The 22779-nt window shown below is 45.1% G+C and overlaps 1 protein-coding gene across 6 annotated transcripts in view; it reads right to left on the bottom strand.

Moving 5' to 3' along the window:
* Nucleotides 1-1859: 1859 nt before the first annotated feature.
* The window catches only part of Cdk12 (cyclin dependent kinase 12), an 86387-nt gene continuing 65467 nt past the window's right edge, over nucleotides 1860-22779 (bottom strand). The window contains exons 15-20 of one of the 6 annotated variants that reach the window (XM_036196149.1): nucleotides 18701-18802; nucleotides 18146-18264; nucleotides 14504-14611; nucleotides 5527-5563; nucleotides 2503-2658; nucleotides 1860-2412 (exon numbers count right to left, since the gene is read on the bottom strand). In XM_036196149.1, coding sequence (XP_036052042.1) covers nucleotides 18213-18264; nucleotides 18701-18802 — 154 coding nt within the window. In that variant the 3' untranslated portion in view covers nucleotides 1860-2412; nucleotides 2503-2658; nucleotides 5527-5563; nucleotides 14504-14611; nucleotides 18146-18212. Of the gene's footprint in view, nucleotides 2413-2502; nucleotides 2659-5526; nucleotides 5564-8943; nucleotides 10296-14503; nucleotides 14612-18145; nucleotides 18265-18700; nucleotides 18803-22779 lie in introns of those variants that run through there. The other 5 variants (XM_036196147.1, XM_036196145.1, XM_036196148.1 and 2 more) reach the window with 5 other exon arrangements.

The raw sequence follows: 22779 nt of genomic DNA, 5'->3' as shown, positions 1-22779 counted from the left end.
TGTGCAAATGAGTTTAGCACTAATTACCATGCAGTGCCTGTAATCACATAAAAAACTTGCTGAGAGAGAGAGGAGAAAGGAGGAATGGGAAGGAGAGGTGCCAGGGAGAGGGTGGGACCTGGACTAGAGGATCCAAAGAGAGGTAACAGCAGGATTTTGAGATATCCCAGGCAGGCAACATCCAGGCTCCATGGAAAAGACTTCTCAGCATCATTCAGGATGTCTGAGAGTCAGGAAATCTCAGTAAGGGAGAGAGGGAAAGACTCAATCTGCTTTTTGTTCAGAACTTCTAACCATAAGACAAAAAGCTCAGGACGATATAGCTCTAGCCAATTCAGAATGCAGCATGGGCCTGTATATCCTTTTAATCCCTGTTTTCGGCCTCAATGTTTGTCTCTTATGCCTAAATTATTGGGTGGGGATGGGGTGTCACTGGGGGATATGTTGTTTCAAATAGGCCAAAGAAAAGAGAGGAGGGAGGGAAGAGAGGGGGAGGGAGAGAGAGGGGGAGAGGGAGGAGGGAGAGGGAGATGGGGGGAAATCACTCTGGTTCTGGAACTGTAAGTAATTGGGGGGGGGGCGTTTTGGGTTCACAGCTACTGGAAAAGGGCAAGGGAGAAATGGCAAAATTATCCAAACAAGAGTCAACACCAGTAGGAAGTGGAAGGTGGTAGCCTTGGACTAGATGGAGCTCTCAGGAGCCAAACCTCCTCTCCTGCAAGTTGGCATCTTTTTGTTTTTAGGGTTTCTTGGCTGTCCTGGATCTTGCTCTGTACACCAGGCTGGCCTCGAACTCAAAGATCTGCCTGCCTCTGCCTCCTAAGTGCTGGGATTAAAGGTGAGCACCACGACTGCCAGGCTGCAAGTTGGCATCTTTATTATCTATCATAGGTTTCCATTTGTCACCTTCAACCTGTGTCTAGAGGCTGAGGAGCAGATGATTTCTCCAGCTTCCATGATATTGGAAAAAAAAGCACAGTGGTAAAGTCAAGACTGAAATGGATTGGGATTTTTGCTTATCCCCTCTCTATAGTGCCCATGGAAAGACCGTATGTGTGTGTAAAGGACTGTAGTCCCCTTATCATTAAAAGCAACAACAAAATGCTACCCCTCTGGGATAGAGCTCACTTGCTATGGGCCTCCATTTCCTCAGACCTCAGAGATACGTTGAAGTCCATATTTCCAAGGAGGATCTTTGATTGGCATTCAAAGGCTAGATCTTCCTTTCCCATTTTAGGTCTCAGGTCTGTAAGGACACTGCTCAAGGGCTGCATTCATACCAGCCTCTGCTAAAGGGAAAATGACAAGCGTATATGTCACAGCATCTTCACTCTGCAGCATGGCTGCTCTTCCAATCTATAAACCAAGATTGTCCAAATTTGACCCAGGTTATTCCAAGAATATCCTTGCTTCCAGCATCTCTTTCTGCCAGTACTGCCCATACTCTTCCCAGGACCCATAGCTAAATATGAAGGCCTCCCGTCTGACAATGTCTGATGTAGAAAGGGATGAACTTGGGATCCAAGTTCTTCTTTGCCACTTAACAGAATGTGATCTTGGGAAAATGACTATGAGCCTCAAATACCCTCATTTACAAAATAAGATAATGCCATACCCAAAGGGTCAAGAAGTTTAATAATTGTGACTATAAAACACTTAACCAAGGGAAATGGGCTATTTCACTCATTGCTAGTGAATACAAAACTTTATTGATGGGTAAAACTTGGTAATGTTAAAAATGTTTATGTTTACTGAGCATAGTGGTGTATACTTATAATTCCAACACTTGGGAAGCAGTGGCAGGGGGATCACTAAGAGTCCAAAGCCAGCCTGGTCTACATAGCAAGTTCCAGGCCAGACAAAACTACATAGTGAGTGAGACCCTGTCTCAAAAGAAAAATAATTATGTTCGCAGAAAAATCTGGAGACAAATGTTCAGGGACCTTATTTGTAGCCCCAAAAGTAGAATTAGCCCAGTTTCATCAACAGATGGACAAATTAACAATGGTATAAACCGTGTGTGGAGGTGCACACCTGTAATCCCAGAACTAAGAAGTCCAACATCATCTCTGGCTATAAAGGAAGTTCAAGGCCAGCACAGGATATATAAGACCCCGTCTCAAAAATAGACTACACTAGAACATAATAAATTAAAGTAGTGGTGGTCTATCTATACCATGGACTAAATAAATGGAATAAACCACTGGAACATACAAAAGATTGGATGTTGCATGAAAAAAAGCCAATCCTAAAATATTGCAGACTAATTCCATCTTTGAAGTGGTAAAATTTTACAAGTGGGAAGGTTAGTAGTAACAAGAATTAAGACATGTGTAGATGGCTAGCCAGATGATTCAGTGGATAAAGGTTCTTGCTGACTGACATTTAAGTTTGATGATCCAAGTTCAATCCCTGTGAATCACAGAAACATAAAAGAATTGACTCCATATTATACACAAAGAATGGGGGTGGAGGGTAGGTGTAATTAAAAAAAAAACCCACAGGGACTTCTGGGGAGCTGGAACTATAAAGCATCCTTTCATTCTTCCTTAGCCTTCCTTTCTGTGGGTACCGGAGACTGAAACCAGAGCCTTGGGCATGCTAGGCAAGTGCCTCTACCACCAAGCTTCACTCCAGCTTCTCTGTTCAGCAGTTTCACTGTAGAAGGGGATATAGAAATGTAACACAGGAAATAAAACTGTATAGCACTTATTTACTCACATGCATATGTTTAGTAAAACTACAGATATTTGGGGCCAGTGAGATAGGTCAGCAAGTCAAGTTTGTCACCAAGCCTGACAACCTGAGTTCCATTTCCAGGACCCACATGGTAGGAGAAAATCAACTCCACAGGTTGTTCTCTGACCTCTATATGCATAATGCATACCCCACCCCCAATAAACAGATATCTTCACAAGATTAATGGACTGCATCAATGTCAATATTACAGATACATTTTATTAGTTTTGCAAAGTGATAAACTTCAGGGGCCACCTCTTATTTTTGTATGTATGTGTGTATATATTTATGTGTGGGTAAATGTGTGATTATGCATGTAGCTCCTAGAGGTTGATGAGTATCTTCCTTTATCACTCTTTGCCTTATTTTTTTGACACAGGATCTCTCACTGAACCAATTGGTCAGGATGACTGGTCAGCAAACGCTGGAAATCCAACTGTTTCTGCCCTACCCCAATGCTGGGTTTAGAAATGTGTTTGTGGGGGATCTGGACTCAGGCCCTCATGCTTATGTGGCAAACATATTTACTCAATGAACTATCTCCCCAACCTTTGGGTTTCTTTTTGTTTGTTTAAGACGGTCTTTGGGCGGCGGCGCACGCCTTTAATCCCAGCACTCGGGAGGCAGAGACAGGCGGATCTCTGTGAGTTCGAGGCCAGCCTGGGCTACCAAGTGAGTCCCAGGAAAGGCGCAAAAAGGTACACAGAGAAACCCTGTCTCGAAAAAGACAGGGTCTTACTATGTGGCTATGACTAGACTAGAACTATGCACACCAGGCTGATCTCAAACTCATAAAATCGACGTGAGCGCTGTGAGTAAAGAGGTATACTACCAATACTCAGCCTGTTTTGTTTTGGTTTTTGTAACAGCAGGGGTTCACTTTAACCCTGACTGATCTTGAAATCATTCTATAGGCTAAACTGGTTTCAAATTTAGTCAGTCCTCTTTAGCCTCTTGAGTGCTGGGATTACAGGCATGAACCACTATACTCAGATTTTGGTGTCTTTTATTCATTCATTCATTCATTCATTCATTCATTCATTTTGGTTTTTCAAGACAGGGTTTCTCTGTGTAACTTGGTGTCTTTTATTCATTCATTTATTTATTTATTTATTTATTTATTTTGGTTTTTCAAGACAGGGTTTCTCTGTGTAACTTTGTGCCTTTCCTGGAACTTGATTTGTAAACCAGGCTGGCCTCCAACTCACAAAGATCCACCTGCCTCTGCCTCCCGAGTGCTAGGATTAAAGGCGTGTGCCACCACCGCCCTGGTGTTATTTCTTAAACTGAGTATCAATCTACAATTATTTCACTTAAAAAAATCTATAAAAACAAAATGTCGTGAAACACATCTCTAACTTCAGTCCTTGGGAGGCAGAGGCAGGAGGATCAGAAGTTAATGTCATTTTTAATTACATAACAGGTTTGAGGTAGCCAGTGCTACAGGAGAGTCTGTCTCAATAAACAAAGGAATTTGGGTGGCAGAGGCAGGTGGATCTCTGAGTTCAAGTCCAGCTTTGTCTACAGAGCAAGCTCCAGGACAGCCAGGGCTACATAGAGAAACCTCATCTTAAAAATAAATATAAGCAATTAAAAAAGAAAAGGAAGGAAAGACAAAAGCAAGCTACCTAGCTATGATAAAGAATGTTTCCACAGTGGCTTGCTCTTGTGTCTCCATTGTAGAATTCAAAAGAAGGTTAAGGCCAGGCATGGTGGTGCACAACTTTAATTCCAACACTTGGGAAACAGAGGCAGGAGGAGCTCTGTGAGCTTGAGGTCAGCCTACATAGTAAGCTCTAGAGCACTGAGGACTCATAGGGACCTTGTCTCAAAACACACACACACACACACACACACACACACACACACACACACACACACACACAATTCTCATTAGAAAAAGATTAATAATAAATAGTATTCATTGGTCCATCAGTAAAATAGTCATAACCATGGGAAGTGGATATTTGTATCTGTTGGCCCAGTATCTCTACTATTAAAAATGCATAGGATGGGGCTGAAGAGATGGCTCAGTGGTTAAGAGCACTTGTTCTTGCTGTAGATTTGGGTTTGGATCCTAGCACCCATGCCAGATGTCTGAAAACTAACACCAGCTCCAGGGTACCCAGTGCTCTCTTCTGACCTCTAAAGGCAACCGCACTTACGTGTACATACCTACAAGCAGCCACAGATGCATACACATAATTATAAAATAAACAGGGGATGGGAAAGATGGCTCAGTGGTTGAGAAAACTAGTTGCTTTTCCAGAGGACCTGGGTTGGATTCCCAGAATCCACTTGGCAAATCACAATTATCTGTAATTCCAGTTCCAGGGGATCCAATGCTCTCTTCTGGGATCCAATGCCTTCTGACCTCCACAGGCATCAAGCACCCAAATAGTGCACATATATACATTCAGGTAAAATATCTGTATACATAAAATAATAAAAGAAAATAAATTAAAAATAAATAAATAGAACTGAGAGATGGCTCAGTGGTTGCTTGCTGTACTTCTGGAAAATCAGAGTTCAGCTACCGGCATCCATGTTGGGTAGCTCCAACTACCTGTAATTCTAGTTACTGAAGGCTGGTGCTCTCTTCTGGGTCTGGGCCAACTCTAACTCTCTCTCTCACTCTCTCTCTCTCTCTCTCTCTCTCTCTCTCTCTCTCACACACACACACACACACACACACACACACACACACAAACAATAAAAATGAAATAATCTTTAAAAAAACACACATAGGGTGGACTGGAGAGATGATCGGTGAGCAAAGGTGCTTACCTCCAAAGCCTGATGACTCGAGTTCAATTCCCAGAACCTGGATGGTGCAAGAGAGAATTCCCCAAAATCTCCGTATGCATTCAGTGGCATGTACATGTACATATACAGATAGATAAAATGCAATTTTAAAAAATGCTCACACTGTAAGCAGGCAGAAGCAGGAGGATCACCACCAGTTTAGGGTCTTCTTGAGCTACAGTGAGTTTGAAGCCAGCCTGGGATGCTTGAAACCCTGTGCCAAAATGGGGAGGAAGGCAGTAAAAGATGACTCAGCTGGTAAAGGTGCTTGTTGCCATGTCCAAGGACCTTGGTTCAATCCAAAACCCACACGGTGGAAGAAGAGAACTCAGTCTCTCAAGCATCCTTCAACCTCCACATGTACTTCTATATGCATTCAGTGGCATGTACATGTGCCTCTGTCCTCCAAAAAAAAAATTTCAAAGTCACCCTCAGCTACATAGAAAGTTCAAGGCCAGGGAGAAATACATGAGACACTGTCTCTTATATTTTTGGTTGTGAGCCTAGCCTTTAACAGCTGCCATCTCTCCAGCCCGAGACGCTGTCTCATAAAATAGAAACAAAGACAAAAGTGAAAACTTGCATAGTGCTAGGCATGTAACTCAGTAGTAGAGTGCTTGAATATGCTGTGTAAAGTCTTGCTTTGATCTACAGCTAAGGGAGAAAAAAAAGATCATGAAAAGATCATATGGGTTAGAAAGATGGCTTAGTAGTTAAGAGCACTTGCTACTCTTGAGTTCCCAGTATCCATGTGGCTGCTTAGTTCCCAGTATCCATGTGGCTGCTTACAATTATCTGTAACACTTTAGTTCTAGGAGATCCAATGATCTCTTCTGGCCTCTAGGGGGACCTGGTACACACTTGGTGCACATACATACATACATATGCAGTTAAAACATTCATACACATATGATAAAATTATTTTGGTAGTCAGTGCAATTAACCACTGAGTCATCTCTTTAGTCTGAAATATTTAATTAAACCCAGGCATGATGGTGCGTGACTTTAATCCCACTCAGGAGGCACAGGCAGGTGGAGTTCTGTGTTCGAGGCCAGCCTAGTCTACAGAGTGAGTTCCAGAACAGCCAGAACTACACCAGGGAAATCCTGCATCAATAAACAAACAAACAAACAAGCAACAAACAAATAAAAGCACTTGTTTCTTGTTCCTTTTTTTTTCCTTTGTTTTTTTTTCAAGACAGAGTTCTTCTGTGTAGCTTTAGAGCCTGTCCGGGATCTCTGTAGACCAGGCTGTACTCAAACTCAAGAGTTCGCCTGGCTCTGCCTCCTGAGTGCTGGGATTAAAGGCGTGTGCTCCCCCCACCCTCCACCCCCCACACTTTGTTTTTCTAGCATTTCTCTGTGTAGTCCTGGCTGTCCTGACACTTGCCTTTATAGACTAGACTGGCTTAAACTCAAAGATCATCTGCCTCTGCCCCACAAATGCTGATATTAAAGGCATGGGCTGCCACATCTGGCAAAAGCACTTGTTCTAGCAGATGACCCAGGTTTGTTTCCCAGCACCCACATGGCAGTTCCCACCATCTGTAACTTGAGTTCCAATGGGTTCAATACCTTTTTCTGGCCTTTGTGGGCAGCAGACATGCAAGAAAACACTCATACACATAAAACACGTAAATCCTTAAAACAAATAATAGGAAATGAGCTCTGTATTTCAGTAAGTCTAGGCAATACTTTCTAGATTTTAGACATTACAAAATACACATATGGGGGCTGGAGAGATGGCTCAGTGATTAACAGCACTGGCTGCTTTTCCAGAGGTCCTGAATTCAATTTCCAGCAACCACATGTTGGCTCACAACCATCCATAATGAGATCTGGTGCCCTCTTCTGATCTGCAAGCATTGTTTACATAATAAATAAATCTAAAAAACATGCACATAATATAATGCCTGGTGGATCTACCAGTAGGATAAAGAAGGTAAATAAACTTGACAACCTGTGAAACATCTGGCAAAGTGCTACTTGCTATACTTGCTAATGGCTACTGCTCTCTGATCTGTCCTGGATGAAGGTGTACACGTAAGCAGAACAGTGACTTACAAATAGTCTGGAAACAGTGGCTTTTCTCTTGGCTAGAGGCACAGAAATTAGAAAACTGACTTCTTAGGGAGTCTGAAAAGAGGGACTGTAGCTACTTCCTCTTCTAGGGGACTGCCACCGTTCTTTAAACCTCCCAAGCTTTTAAGCGAGTGCACACACATACACACACACACACACACTCCCCCCACCCCCTTCAGGGAATCATGGAATCTTTGAAGCAATGATGTCAGGTCTGCTGGTTCATAAAAACAACAGAATTTGGGGCTGGAGAGATGGCTCAGTGGTTAGGAACACTTGCCGCTCTTTCAGAGGCCCTGGGTTGACCCCCAGCACCCTTTAACAATCTGTAACTCCAGTTCCAAAAAAATCTGATGACAGCTTCTGGCATCTGCAGGTACCAGGTAGAGACATGGTACACAGACAAGCAAGCAAAAAACCCATACATAAAAATAAAAACAGGGGCTGGAGAGATGGCTCAGAGGTTAAGAGCACAGACTGCTCTTCCAGAGGTCCTGAGTTCAATTCCCAGCAACCACATGGTGGCTCACAACCATCTGTAATGAGATCTGGCGCCCTCTTCTGTATACATAATAAATAAATCTTTAAAAATAAAAACAAACAAAAAACCCAACAATATCCTACTGTATCAAATACTGCTGACTGAGACCGCTTGAGGATCAAGCTTATACACTCTGATGAAATTTCCACAATCTAGAAGAATAGTACTTTATTAGCATTTTTTAAAAAAAATTTGTTTTAAAATGGAATTAAGAGATTTTAATCACTAGAGTTAAAAGCAAGAAAGTCACTTGGACAAAAAAATAAGAAATACCCAAGAATGTAGGTGTGGGCTTCTCAAGATATTACTGCCTTTTCTGCATTTCAGACTAGGAAAGTATGGCTCAAAGTGACTTCCAAAGGGTATCTGGTCAAGTGGTGGAGCTGGCACCAGAACCCAGAAATGCCTCTCTGCAATGCAATCTAAACACCATAAAAACTAGATTTCAGCCAGGCAGTGGTGGCACACGCCTTTAATCCCAGTGCTTGGGAGGCAGAGGCAGGCAGAGCTCTGAGTTCGAGGCCAACCTGGTCTACAGAGCGAGTTCTAGGATAGTCTCCAAAGCTAGAGAGAGAAATCCTGTCTCAAAACTTCCCATCCAAAAAACAAAACAAAACCAAACAAACAAAACACAACTATATTTCAAAGTCTCAAGGACTACTGCACTGTGAGGAAATTGTACTGAGGCTATGTGGAGGGAGTCTAGAAAAAGAACCATGTTTACTTAATGTTCCTTGGGTAGGCACAGACAAATTCATCATAGGCAGGACAGTAGCTGAAGAGTGAAGAGAAACATTTTATTCCATGAGTAAGTTTTTTCATGTTTAATTCAACTGTTTCCGTTAAAATCCAATCCGTTTTCTTCTCTTCTGCTTCCACGTGAATGGTGAATGGGTGCATGACTCTCTCCATGGAAAGTCCTAAGTAGATGGCAGGGGTTCTGCTCCAGCTCTGCTGAGATTATGACTAGGACACTTCTTTCCTCAGTTACTTGATCAGAGCAAACCAAGAGGAATTCAAGAAAATGGACCATGAAAGACAAGCAGCAAAGAGAACCCCAACCAAATCAAGGCCAGCTGGGAGAATGCCTGACATCTCTTGGGGCCTTCACAGGTAAAAGTTTTCCCAACAGGCTCAGCAGCAGGCTTCGTGTCAGACATCAATTCCACTGCGGTGCTCTGGCCAGTATCTCTCAAGCTAGTACCTCGTATCTCCATGGGACATCCACAGTTACCTTGCTCAGACAAGGAGAGGCTATGGATTCTGCCACTCTATATTCCCCTTCCACTCCAATACTACCTTGCTGTAGTTATTTAAGTTTAGCCAACGTAATAAAGGACTATAGAGATGGCCAGGGAAGAGAATAATTTTGGCAGGAGGATGTGGAGATTCCAAGGCTAGGTCCAGAGGAACTCTTCTGGGATCTCAAGGCCAGATCCAAAACTCTGTCTTCTTTCCTTTTCATACAAGAGCCAGAACAACTGAGTTACAGCCATACCATCCCAAATGTGACTGATCTCATAAACTAAGCAGGCTTTGACCTACTTGGACTATAGAATGAATGGGGCCTAAAACTGGACACAGACTGGAAGGCTGTGTCTCCTTCCTCCCTCTGTTCTTCATACATTATTCCACTCTGGGTCAAAGCATGCCCACTCTCCACTTCGGTTTCCCTTGACCCATCTACCCTATGGACAGGAGAGAGTTAATGGCATGATATGGGCAAGCTATAAATTTCCCATCAGCGTGGAGAGAACAGGATTGTTGGCAGGGAGGGGGCTGGGCTGGGGGGGGGTGAGGGGGGGTTGGGGGGAGAATCTGGGAAAAAGCCAGGAGGTTGTCTCTAGGTAACAATAAACACTGCAAGCAAGGAGCAGCTGTTACACTTACTCTCTCTGCATCACAATGCTGAAATAACACTAATAAACGAGTGTGCCCAATGCATAGGCATACACACATTTAGGGCCAAGGCTCCAATTGCACCTCTAGGGCTGCCCTCTGCTCTAGAGCAGGGTCTTGATGCCACAGACATAGCAGTCCAGACCTGAGTATACCTGCAGGGGAAGATGAGGCTGGTGAGTGCTTCCCAATCCAAAGGCAGTCATGGAGTCAAGCTGGGCAGCAAAGGCTGGAAATACAATTCAGATTCTGTGATATTCAGTGGTAGAAACAACTCAAATTTAGTTATCTCTCAGCTGGGGAGAAAGGAAGGGGGCAGGAGGTGTGTGTAAGGAGAGATAATTACTCACCATATCTGGTCAGATTGGAGGTAATCAGGTGGCCAAGAGTTGAGCTGGCCAGTGGGAGGTAAAAGAAAAGGGAGCAGAGAAAGGAATTTGGGAAGGCTAAAGTCCCCCATTCCTGTATATATATCTAGGCTTCCCCCTGTAGTCCGAGTTTTATACCCAGGGCTAGATGATGTATTGGCTTAGGTCAGAAGTAAGCTTTAGGAACAGGTCCCAGAGCTCCTTCCACTGCCAGGAAGGAGGAAGAGTGACCCTGCCCTCACCTTCCTGTATGAAGTACAGCTCACCTGTCTGTCCACCCAGAGTCATGTCTGGATGACCTGCAGAGGGGAAGAGGACTCTCACTCTGCCTAGAAAACAGCTTCCAGCAATAAAAGGAACAGAAACAGACAAACAAGAACTCATGATCTATCACAGAATACCCACCAAATCCTCTCTTCTATGAGACCAGAGGTCAGGGTGTTTATTATCATGTTATTAGTATCCAAAGTCCCTATTGGTTTCTTCTTGCCAGTTCCAGTCATGGACTGAGAATGGATGGAGAGAATGCATATTGCTCACTTGACCTAAGAGGGAGAACACCAGCATTTCTGAACATTGGTGGCTGCAGCCATTTCCCAGTCTGTACCAAACCCTGTTCAGCAGTCAAAATGCTACTAGACGCTCCTCTCTGGTCCAAGGTGTCTGGGTCTAGTGAGGAGAGCACTAACTAAGCACAGGTGGCAATCCTTTCTGGGTCTGGTCTTGTAGTAGTATTTATCTTGTGTTTGTTTGTCTACTAAGAGACGTCTATGTAGCTGGAGAGATGGCTCAGTGGTTAAAAGAACTTGCTGCTCTTGCAGAGACCCAGGTTCAGTTCCCAGCACCGACATGGCAACCCACAACCATCTGTAACTCCAGTTCCAGCGATCTGTTGCTCCCTTTTGGTCTCCACAGTAGTCACCAGGCACATATGTGAAACACAGACACACGTGCAGGCAAAACACCCACACACATAAAATAATCTTCAAAAAGAAATTTTTGGCACTAGGCATGGTAGTACATGCTTATAGTTACAGTGCTTTGGAAGATGAGGCAGTATTGAGACTTGGCGGCCAGCTTGGGCCACATAATGAGATTCTATCTCAATAATAAACAAACAACAGCCCCACCCCACAAAGTTTTATATTAGCTGGGTACACAGAGTTCTAGGCAGGCAACTGAGGAACGATAGTAACAGCTGTTTACCAGGAAAACCTCTCTTTTGGAAGGGACCCAGGATTTCTGGGCTGCCCTGCCACAAATGGATGTCTTATATTCTCTATGTAGCCTGTGGAGATAGTGGGTGATGTCTCAGTCTTTCTTCCCCAGGACAACTCAATCTCTCTTGCCTACTTCTTTCTCATTTCTCCCTTTCTTTTCATAGCTGGGACATCTCCTAATCTAGATGAGAGATTTTTCATCTACAGAGCTCAGAGTGGGCAGGACTGGGGCAAAAGAAAACTCTAACAGACTTGATCCCCCTCCCCTCTGTTGTTTTCATGAGCCACCCCCGTTGCTGTGAGTCACCAGAACCTCAAGCTCTGCTGAACTGCCAGCAGCCTTCTTCCTCCCCCTCTTACAGACAGGCAAACATGTACCCAGTGAGCCCCAATGTCCACCAATTTCCTACCATAGGGCCTAGGAATCTGTAACCCAGACACAGAGATGAATGAGCAAAGGAGTGGGAGACCCAAGCTGTGCTCTGTACAGAGGCACAGTGCTGGTTGCCTGCACAGTGCTGGTTGCCTGCACAGTGGGACAGGCTCACCAGCCAGGAGAGCTGGCACACTTGGGCATATTGCCTCAGCAGCATGTAAAAGGAAGCAGAAGATGGGGCAAGAATGCTGTTTCAGAAGCAGACATCTGGCTTCGTCTCTGGCCTGTTTCTTCTCTGGGGCCAGTGGGCACCAAAGCGCTGCTACCTCTGTCAGTGCCTTTCTCTGCTTTCCCTTTCTGTCTATAGCTCTGGAAGACACAGGGAGATATAATAGCTTTATAATAGATATAAAAGCATAATAGCTTTCTATGTATCAAGGTGAGAAGTTCAGATTTTCAGATCTACCCTCAACCCATGGGAAAACTGAAGGGAGAAGGAAGAAAGAGGCCCCATTAGCGTAAAATCTAAGTGGTAGGCCAATGCTGACTAATCCCAGAAGGCAGGGAATTCTGGGTACTGTTACCTCTTCCTACAATATGTACTTCATATCTAAGTATTTTCCCACAAAGGGCCTGAGTTTCTTCTGGATTTCAGAGCAGGTTCTAGACGTGGACTTAAAGCTATAGATTTGATAGCCTGAGATAGCCTTGGGAGTAGATGGCAGACCTGGTAGAATTAATGGGAGGGAGAGTATTTCTTTTTTCTTTTTTTTTGCTTTTTTTTAGACAAGGTTTCTCTGTGTAGCTTTGCCCCTTTCATGGAACTCACTCTGTAGCCCAGGCTGGCCTCGAACTCAGAGATCCTCCTGCCTCTGCCTCCTAAATGCTGGGATTAAAGGCGTGTGCCACCACCGCCCGGCGGGAGGGAGAGTATTTCTATTCCTCATAGAACATCCAGAATGTAGAGTGAATGCTTCCCTATGCTGCCAGGACATTGGAGTAGGGATGAACCAATTACCAAGAGCAAAAAAGAGTAGCAGGTTTATATACAGGAAGTAGCTACCTTCCCTCTTTTGCTCTGTGCCATTCTTCAGTGCTCTGTGTTCCAGACTAGAAACAGCAGCTCTGTGAAGAGTGGCCACCTATCTCCACACAACATTCACAATGAATGTCCTGCACTATATTGAGCAGCCAGTCCCACAGGTGGAATTATAAAGTCTCAGTTCATTTATTTTTGGTTGTAAGCCTAGCCTTTAACGGTTAAGCCATCTCTCCATCCCTAGGTCTCAGTTCTAAACTGTGGGATGTCCTGTCTTCCCTTCTTCCTCATCACCCTGACAGGACAGCCTTTGGCACAGTTTTCTGAGGCCCTGGAAGCAGAAAGGGGCCTAGAAGGATTTTGATCAGATTGCTCTAGGGGGATATGAGGGCCTCTCACCCTGTCTGTGAGTAACAGACCATGACAGCCCCTGACAGTCTAAGGCAGATTGGGATAAGGTTGCAAATCGCAGAGCCAGATCCTGCTTTTTTCTCAAGGGCCTGAGGGTAAAAACAAGTTACCAAGATAGAAGACAGTTCTAGGGGTGGAAGGAAGGTAAGGATGAGAGTTGGAGAGTGTGGCAAATTCTATTGGTATTGCCTTCTAACTCTGCATCATCCTTGCCTCCAGCCTCATGAAGCACAGATCACAGAACGTTGAAGATTTTGAGAAAAGAGGAGATTGCTGAGAATGCCACCTTTGGCAACTTGGCAGGAAAGCCTATTACCTTCCCTTGTCCTTCTGTCGCTGGCCCTAGCATATGAGCAATGAAGGAAATAAGGGAATGGGGATAAAAGCAGCTGGAAATGTGCCCTTCTCTTTAGGATAAACCAACACTACAAGAGCCAGAAGAGAACAAAGGGTCTAAGGCCAGGATACTACATGAATTCAGGAACATTTCTAATTTGTTTTGCAGGACCTTGCATTGAATACTGTCTCTATTGTAGTCATGAGACAAGAGGTGTAAAACTACTCTTGACATTTTGGCATAACTTTTCCAATTGCTTATGTTATAGCATGGAAACTTGTGATGAGATTTCCATAAAAACACCAGAGGATGGTGGCACATACCTTTAAACCTAGCACTCCAGAGGCAGAGGCAGGCAGGTCTCTGAGTTTGAGGCCAGCCTGGTCTACAGAGTGAGTTACAGGACAGCCAGGGCTACACAGAGAAACTCTGTCTCAAAAAACAAAAAACATGGCAAAATCCTATTGAGAGGGGCTGGAGGCAAAGATGGATAATGATCTCTGGACCAGGCTGCACAAAGTGGGATGCTCCCATATCACATCGCTTACAAGCTGCACCTGCTGAACTTTCTTAAACTGCTTCCAACACTCAGGAAACAGTGACAAGAGTCACTTAACATGTCAGAGAGTGGAGGACAGAACGTTATGATTAGGTTTTTCATTTGACTTTCTTCCCTCCTTACCTACCTACTTTTTCTTGCCCTGTGCTCCCAGGAACTCTCCAAATCCAGAACACAATGCAACTTCAGGGCAGGATTCAACTGGTTCCTCCTCTCTGGGTCTTGGTTCCCACATCTGTACAATGAAGGGGTCAGGCAAGATGAGCTCCAAGTTCCCTTCTTGCAACATTAAGGTTCTAAGATTTAGACCCAAAGTCACCGGGTCTTATTTACATACCATTTTGCTTGTAACCTCTATGACAGTCCCAGGTCCATGGTCCCTAGCTCTTATTCTCTCTCTTTAGGAGCTCAAAGTTCAAACCCCACTTCCCTTTCATAATCTTATATTCAACTGTAGGCGCAAGAAAACAGCTTTACCTACTATTCTGGCTGTAAATTTAGGCTGCAGACCTGAGTCAGTCAGCACACTTCCCTCTCTTTGGAGGTCCTGGCAGTTGGGGGGAAATCCTGGCACCTTTCCCCAGTGCCTCTCCTCCTCCTCCACTTCGCTGTTCTCTATGCCAGAACGCAAAGTGGCCAGTGATTGATGGGCCTGGGTTCCTGGTAACCGCACCCAGTGGCCCAATCCTCCTCCCTTATCCAATCCCTCCCCTGTCCCTATTCAGAGATCAGATTGTCTCATGTTAGTCCCTGAGGTCCCATTAATTAAAAATACATCCAATTAAATGGCAGGTGAAAACGTGCTATTGGCGCTCTACACCCCCCTGCCCCAGCTTGGTCTTTCCACCCTCACCCCCCTTTTAAGGCTCAGCTGTGCTTGGAGCTGAGAAAAAAAAAAAAAAAAAAGGATGTGGAGAGAGGGAGTAGAGGAAGACATAGGGTAGGAGTATGACATGGGGCGGGGTGTGTGTGTGCTTGAACCTCTGCCAGGATAGCATGTGCCAGTCTGGGAGGGTGGCACTATGCCCTGGTGTCTAATTTCTGGAGGTGTGAGTAGGTTAAGTCAGCTGGGTACCCACCTCTATTTTTCTTAAAGGGGCAGAGGGCAGTCAGAGGGTATGGTTAGCTGTACTGCTTCTGGATTTGATAGGCAAGAAACAGAAATGTAATGGAGAGGAATCTTTGGAGTGAATAAGATTTTCAGGGGTGGGAAGGGTCTGATTCATCTTGGTATACCTTTGCTATTTCCCAAACTAGGAAGATAAAGGACAACTGACGGGGACCCAGGTGACTGACTGGCACTGTGACACTCTGGAGCCTGGCTATGTCTACCCTTTCCACAAGAAAGCTGAGGAAAGGATGAAGAGAGGAAGGAAGGAGCCATAACTCGGGTGGGAACAGATGGGTCAGATAGGATAAAATATACACAGATGGATATTCATGTGGATACCATGTCCCTGAGTACCTTAGATAAAAAGACTCAGAGAGACCTTTCCTGTTGGCTCTTTCTCTAAGCAAAAATCAGCAGCAATAGCATCATGTCACCATGGCCTGGCTGCCTAGTAGGCTGCACACAGGGCAGCTCCTTGACAGTCATTGATCTCTCTTTCTTCTATCCTGTGGAGTCCTAGCATCTTGCCAGGCAAAGCATCTGCCTCCAACCCAAGGTCCTCCTCTGGCCCCAAGCAACACAAGTCTAACAGACACTGGACACTGTTAGGAAGGACTGACTAAGGGTGGCCTCAGAATCAGGCAGGAGCAAGGGTGCCAACTCAGGGTTTCGGCCTGGCTGCCTTGGCAGCCTCAGCACCTCCTCACTTCACTTTAACGCTAATTGGAGATTTTAATCTGCACTGCTGCTCTGCTCAGGGTGCTGGGGGGAGCACCAGCTGTGCAGTAATTCCAGCAGCACCGACTGTTTAATCAAGCTGTCCTCCTGGGGAGGGGCCTTCAGGCATGGGGGAAGGAGGAAGACCTCTGTCATTTCCCTGAGCCTGTTCATTCTGGAAGGCCTTCTGAGGGTAAACTGTGGAGCCCTCAGTCCCATAGGGCCCAAGTCACTTGGCATGCCCAGCAGAGCCATGACATGGCACAGGGTAGACATGAGGCTCATAGCCAAAGCAGTCCCCTTCATGCTCTTTTCTGATATAATTTTGGCTCAGAGTTCTCTTGAGTCCTGGGTGTGCTTTGCCCAATCAGATACAAAGATCTACACTTGAATTCTGTAGGTTTGTGTTGGTGAGGGTGCCAGGGGGAGATGAGATAACCCATTTTCTCAGTCTTCAGTTCTCAATACTTTCTCAACAACAAAGATACTTTCTTTGAATACTTGTAAAAAAACCTTTTCCCCTCTGGAATCCAACCAGTCCCACTCTCCTGAACTAGAACTCAACATCTCTGGGATAAAGGGACAATAGGCTTGACAGTTGGAGCCACCTACCTTGAAGAGAGAGTACCTGGAACTTCTAAGTTCAACTAGGTACCTGCTCAATCAGCAGGCCTGAAGGGCCAAGTGCACAGGCCTCGGTCATTTGAAAGGAATAATAAGTGCTACCAGTTATTTTTCTGGCTTCCGGTCCAGGTTCTCTGGCTCTTTGGGAGTGTTTGTGATCCTGTCCCTGGAAAGAGTGCCCTCATCCAACTGTTTCCTAAGGAGCTTGAGTTTTAATTGGCTAGCAGTGCCCTCATGTGGTAGAAATCAGGACTGCAACCGCCCCGCTGGGTAGATGCTTTGAGAAATCAGGTAGCCTGGCTGACAGAAAAGCAGCAGTTGTAAATGTCGGTGCTCTCCAATGCCATCAAGGAACTAAATGCATAGGTACTACCTGGCTACGCTGTGGGATAGTTCCTGCCTTCTAATAACATCTACTTGTCTTCCTCACTCTGTCCCACATGCTCCCAGGGGAAGAAGCGCCTGACTTAGAGCAGGCACTTCTCTAGGCCTGCTGCTCCGGCTGTCTAGGTTGCAGAAGTGAGAGAGGCACTGCTGGGAAGGGCCAGAGAGTCAGAAGGATAAGGCAGTGTCACCTCCAGCCTCCAGGAGGAGGAGGCAGGAAGATGCTCAGCAGCGCTCCACAGGCCCCAGAATAAAGCAGACAGCCAGACTTAAAACAGTAACAGTGAGTGGTTGATTCTACCCTAGAACCACTCCTTTCCCACCCTGAGGAAGGTGGGGGTAGGTAAAATGCTGGTCCTTTTGTTGTTGTTTTTTGACACAGGGTTTCTCTGTGCAGCTGTGGCTGGCCTGGAACTTGCTCTGTAGATCAGGCTGGTTTCAAATTCAGAGATTCATCTGCCTCTACCTCCTGAGCGCTGGGATTAAAAGTGTGTGCCACCACTGCCCAGCCTAAGGAACAGACACTAGATAAACACTCTCAAAAGATCCAGGAATTTTCCCAGTAGGCCTTCAGACTTTAAGCTTCCAAGAGAAAGGATATGTGTCACTGGGTCATCCTTCACCAGTGTCAAAGACTGTTTACTGGTCCTTTTACATACCTGCTAAATGAGGGAAATGGTTCTGAACTACAGAAAAGGTGATGGACATTAGAAGAGGACCTCTAAAGAGTAGGACTTGGAAATTACGGAGACAAAGAGCTGAGTGCCAAATGACTTCCCTTTTTGGAGACACTGAATAACAACAAAATTCCTTGAGAAGCTAGATGTAGAACCTCTAGGCCCAGCTCCTATGAGGGGTGGAGGGAGGGAGAGAAACAGACACACAGAGAGAGACAGAGGTCATCATTTGTGAGGGGGAAGCAGCACAACCTACTAGCAGGGAAGGAAGATGGAGGTGCTGGTTCTGGGTACTGAAGGCCAAGGAAGTAGGCTGCAGGCCTCTATTTCAGGTGTCTCATGCAGTACTGGGATAGATGGAATCTTCCACTGAACCTAGAAAGAAGGCAGTGAAGCTGGTCAGAGGCAATGAGAAGAGATACCATGGTTCTATCTTGACTTGAAATAGGAAACAAAACAAAAAAGTTTTTTGGGGAAAAAAAGTGTTTTCTGTATGAAGGGGTATGGGCAAGTGAGCCAGATATCCTAAAGGAGACTGACAGTAACTGAATAATAATGTCAGGAATCCACTGTAGAAGAATTTCCCTTAACACATGAATGAAATAACTACTACTGCTTGAGAGGGGCTCGCCCATTCTAGCTGGAAGAGAATTTGTTAACTAGAAGGTAGGACCCCAGAACAGGGCCAAATAAAAAGCTCAGAAACCCTTATGGGGATCTCAGGAAAGGATAAGAAACTTCCTGGCCATGAGTGTGTGCTACTCCATGTAAAATCAGGCCAGTGGCTTCTGACTGACCTTTAAGTCCCTACCTGGCTTCAAGTATTGTGGATGAGACTGTTTGACAGGCTTTGGATGCAAGGTAACTGATGGATGTCCCCGAGTTCTTCAGGGGCCATCCCTGCTGCTGCCACCTGTAAAGAAAAAATAAGAGGCTGTATCAGACATAAGACATGGGACCAGACAACAAAGAGGGTCTTTGGTCATGCACAGGATATTATAGTTGGCAGCTACCAGCAACATTGTGATAGCTGCTGTTTTTCCAATTATCTTAAACCTGGATTCCCCCAAAATTGCCAGATGAATCTTAAATATGCTTCCAGAGGAGTTGACTATTCCAGATTCCTACCTCCAAGGAACTGGAGCTCTCAGGCTGGTAAGTGCAAACCATGGCCCCAATACTTTCACATGTATCAGGAAATTCAACAGAAATAGAAGCTGTGAAACATGGAATTACTATAAGGGGCGATGAGCATTAGTGTTAATACAAGGTTAACGCAAGATTGTAACTTGGGAGGAGGCAACCTAATTTTAGACCAGATCACCAGCTTGGATTTAAGGTGTCTACCAAAGCTTCTTTAAAAGGAGCTCTGAGTGAGAAAATGGCCCTGATTATGAAGCAGAAAGGTTTGCAGGAGAGCAGACTTGTTGCAATTTGGGCAAGTAGGTCTATCAGACATTTCCTAGTCAGGGACATCAACCCCACATTTCTCTATTCTGCCAACTACAGTGCAAGAGCCTAACTGTAACTGATATATAATAAGATCTATTGTCTGTTATCCACAGACAATATTCCATTGGCATATCCCCTAACACAGACCATAACTATCTCCAAGTTGTCCAGTGTTTCTCTGCTTCCTTCAGCATTTCCCTTTTCGCTATTACAGGCTCCCAATTTCCTATGTCCAGAGAAAGCAAGCATAGGAAAGGGCAGAAGACACAGCTCCAGGATGAGATGACCCTGTCCCATAGGCCTTTTAACCTATTTTGGGTTCTGACCACTGTGAAATACTTTTCCTTATGCACTGTCCAAGAATACCAAATACTGCTTCCCCCTCCTTACCAATAAGAGAAAGGTAGGAGGTCTCCCACCAACTTCCTTGAATCCTGCAGTCCCACGCTCCGTTCAGACGCCCACCCCAGCGCTGCCTTGAATAAGTGCTCCTTCTCTCCACTTGGTTCCCCATAGCTTCACCGTAACACCCAAGAGCCTGAGCTGAGATGGAGTATGGACTTTGCACATCGCCTCTGAGGATCTCTTCCTATTATCACTCCCCCTAATTTGTAGTTAAGGGTTCTTTGAAAATTTGGGGTAATAGCACTTGGATCTTTGCCTGTGGCTACTACCTCTTCCCCAACAAAGTAGAGTCCTTTTATCTAAGAAAAAATTTATAAAATTTGTATGTCATCGAGAGATTAAAAAAAAATCACATTACTTATTTATTATATGTGTATGTGAGGGGTGCTTATGCTGTAGTACATTTATGGAGGACAAAGGACAACTTGTAGGAGCCAGTTCTCTCCTGGGAATGGACCTCAATCTGTTAGGCTTGACAGCAGGCACTTTTACAAGCTGAGCTATCTTTTATTTATTTTTTATTTTTTTGGTTTTTTCAGACAGGGTTTCTCTGTGTAGCTTTGCGCCTTTCCTGGAACTCACCTGGTAGCCCAGGCTGGCCTCGAACTCACAGAGATTAGCCTGTCTCTGCCTCCCAAGTGCTGGGATTAAAGGTGGTGGCCCGGCCAAGCTGAGCTATCTTACTGGCCCTGAATGAATCTAATTTCTTTAAGACAGGATCTCTTATGTAGTCCTGGTTGACCTTAAGTTCTGCCTGTCTCTGCCTCCTGACCCCTGGGGTTAAAGGTCTAAGTTACCAAACCTGGCCACTAAGAGATTATTCTTGAAGGTAGAAATAAATAACATGGTTTCATACTAATGGCTTTAAGTCCACTTTCATTCCTCAATTTCTATCTCTCCTCCTTCAGAATCTCATGTTTTTTTCTTACTTGAAGTAGCTCGGGGTTATCAGGAATAGGAAATCTAAAGTTGAAGGCTTGATACTTACTCATGCAGGTTAAAACTCTGCCTCCGGGAGCTAGTCCTAGCTGGCCCAGCAGCCTCACTACATGACTGGACCAGACACTCTTCCCCTCCCTGAGCTTCAGCACCTTACTCTAAAGAGGGCTGGATCACGTGACCTCTTGTCTAGCTCTGGAAATCTATGATTCTGTGAAGTGCAAGACCTACCTGTTCCTTCCTCTCCAGTGATATCTGAGCCTGTCACCCTTCTCTATGGCACTGTAGAAAGAAGCACCCCATAGTATGTGCCTTTCTAATATACTTGGACTAAACAGGAAAATGAACCCTGAGAGTTCTTCCTTTAAGTGCCAAGTCTTTCTAAGAGGAAAAGGTAAGGAAGGGATCTAATTCTAATTTTGATAAAACAGGAGACAGCCTCTCCCTGTCCTCAAATTGCCAGACTGAACACACACTTGACTTTGCCCTAGGGAACCCATATAAGTAGTGGCTGCTAGTCCATCAATAGTATGTGTAGATGGGAAGGAAGGACATGTAAATACATCCACAACAGAGAAATAAATATCAAAGTTCACACACTCCTGTTTTCCTACTTTGGGCCTGTACATGCCTGCAAGAAGCCTTACTAAGAGTGGACACAGCACCCCAGCCTTCCTCCTCCCCAAAGTCAGGAAGGAAGATACAGTGAGACAGGAGCTACTTGGCTTCCTATAAATTGTTTTGTCCTTCCTCACAGCTGCAATCAGAAGCTAAGGGCTCCCGCAGGCCTTGTTCTGATCTGCTGCAGGCGATGGAGGGTTTTTGAAACGGAGAGGACTTGGCTGCGGCCCCGTTTCAGCTGCCATTGGGGCTGGCTAATGGGCTCATTCGGGAAGACCCCCGCCTGCTGCACTAAAGAGTCCCCTGCCGACCCCCTCCCCAGTCCCAACCCAATTAATAAATGGGGGCTCCCACTTTATGGCTCTGGGAACAGGAACCAGAGATACAAATGACCCCCAGGGAGGGACAGAAAAAGGCCTTCCAAGAATCAAGCCAGAGAATTGTGCTTCCACAGGCACATGCTGCCACAGGCTAGTCATTTCCCATTCTCAAGGCATTAAAGGGGAAGAAAGTGGCAAAAACAAAACAGAACAAAAACCCCAAACAAACAAACAACAACCACCACCAAACAGAACCTCTATTTTTCCTCCAGATCCAGGATGGGGTAGCATTCTTGATGTCTTTGCTGTACCCCAGAGACAGACTTTCTTGCCTGGTTCTCCAAATTGAACAAAGCTTGAGGCAGAGGTACTGGGTGCATCTGGACACAGTACATGCTCTACTGTCCTCCCTTGGCAAGCTAATCCCTACCATCTGTAACACTGGACAAAAGCACATTGCTTCTTAAAAACAAAGCAGCCACCTCTCACTTAACTTCCACTGTCAGCTCAACTGTGTCCTGGGATCTTCATCTGGAAACCACCTTCCACCCCTCCCATTCACACCCATGTTGTCAGTAAGCCGCACTCTCCTATGGACCCTTCCTTTGTTCCACTCTAGTGCAAGTCCCTATTGCCTCAAGTCTGGGCAAGAATAAGAGCGTCCTAAAGAACTGTTTCTTTGGCTCAGTAAAGTTACAAAAGGCTTCAGCATCATTTTTAACTGACTCTACTTTTGTCTATTACTCCTGAACAAACCAAATTCCAAGTCCTAATCCAGACCAATAAGAGTGGTTCTCAAACTTCATTTCCTAATCTTCCTTTCTTGTTTCTGTCTTTGCACGCACAGAATACATATACGCTCTCTCCTCCCATTTCCTCCATGATAGTAAGAAGCTCTTCTTTTTTGGTTTTTCGAGACAGGGTTACTCTGTGTAGCTTTGTACTTTTTTCCTGAACTCACTTGGTAGCTCAGGCTGGCCTCGAACTCACAGAGATCCACAAGAAGCTCTTCTTATACGGGGCACAGAACCGAGTCTTTTCTTCTCCAAAGTCACAAAGACCTAGTGGGACAGGAGCTACTTGGGGCTATGCCCTGCCCTCTTTACTTTCAAAGAATCATTCTGATTAACTTGGCCTGTTCTGCTTAGTTCTA

The sequence above is a fragment of the Onychomys torridus genome, chromosome 8 (assembly GCF_903995425.1).
Source record: "Onychomys torridus chromosome 8, mOncTor1.1, whole genome shotgun sequence".
In the NCBI taxonomy this organism is placed as follows: domain Eukaryota; kingdom Metazoa; phylum Chordata; class Mammalia; order Rodentia; family Cricetidae; genus Onychomys; species Onychomys torridus.
This window is presented reverse-complemented; position numbering and strand designations above follow the sequence as displayed.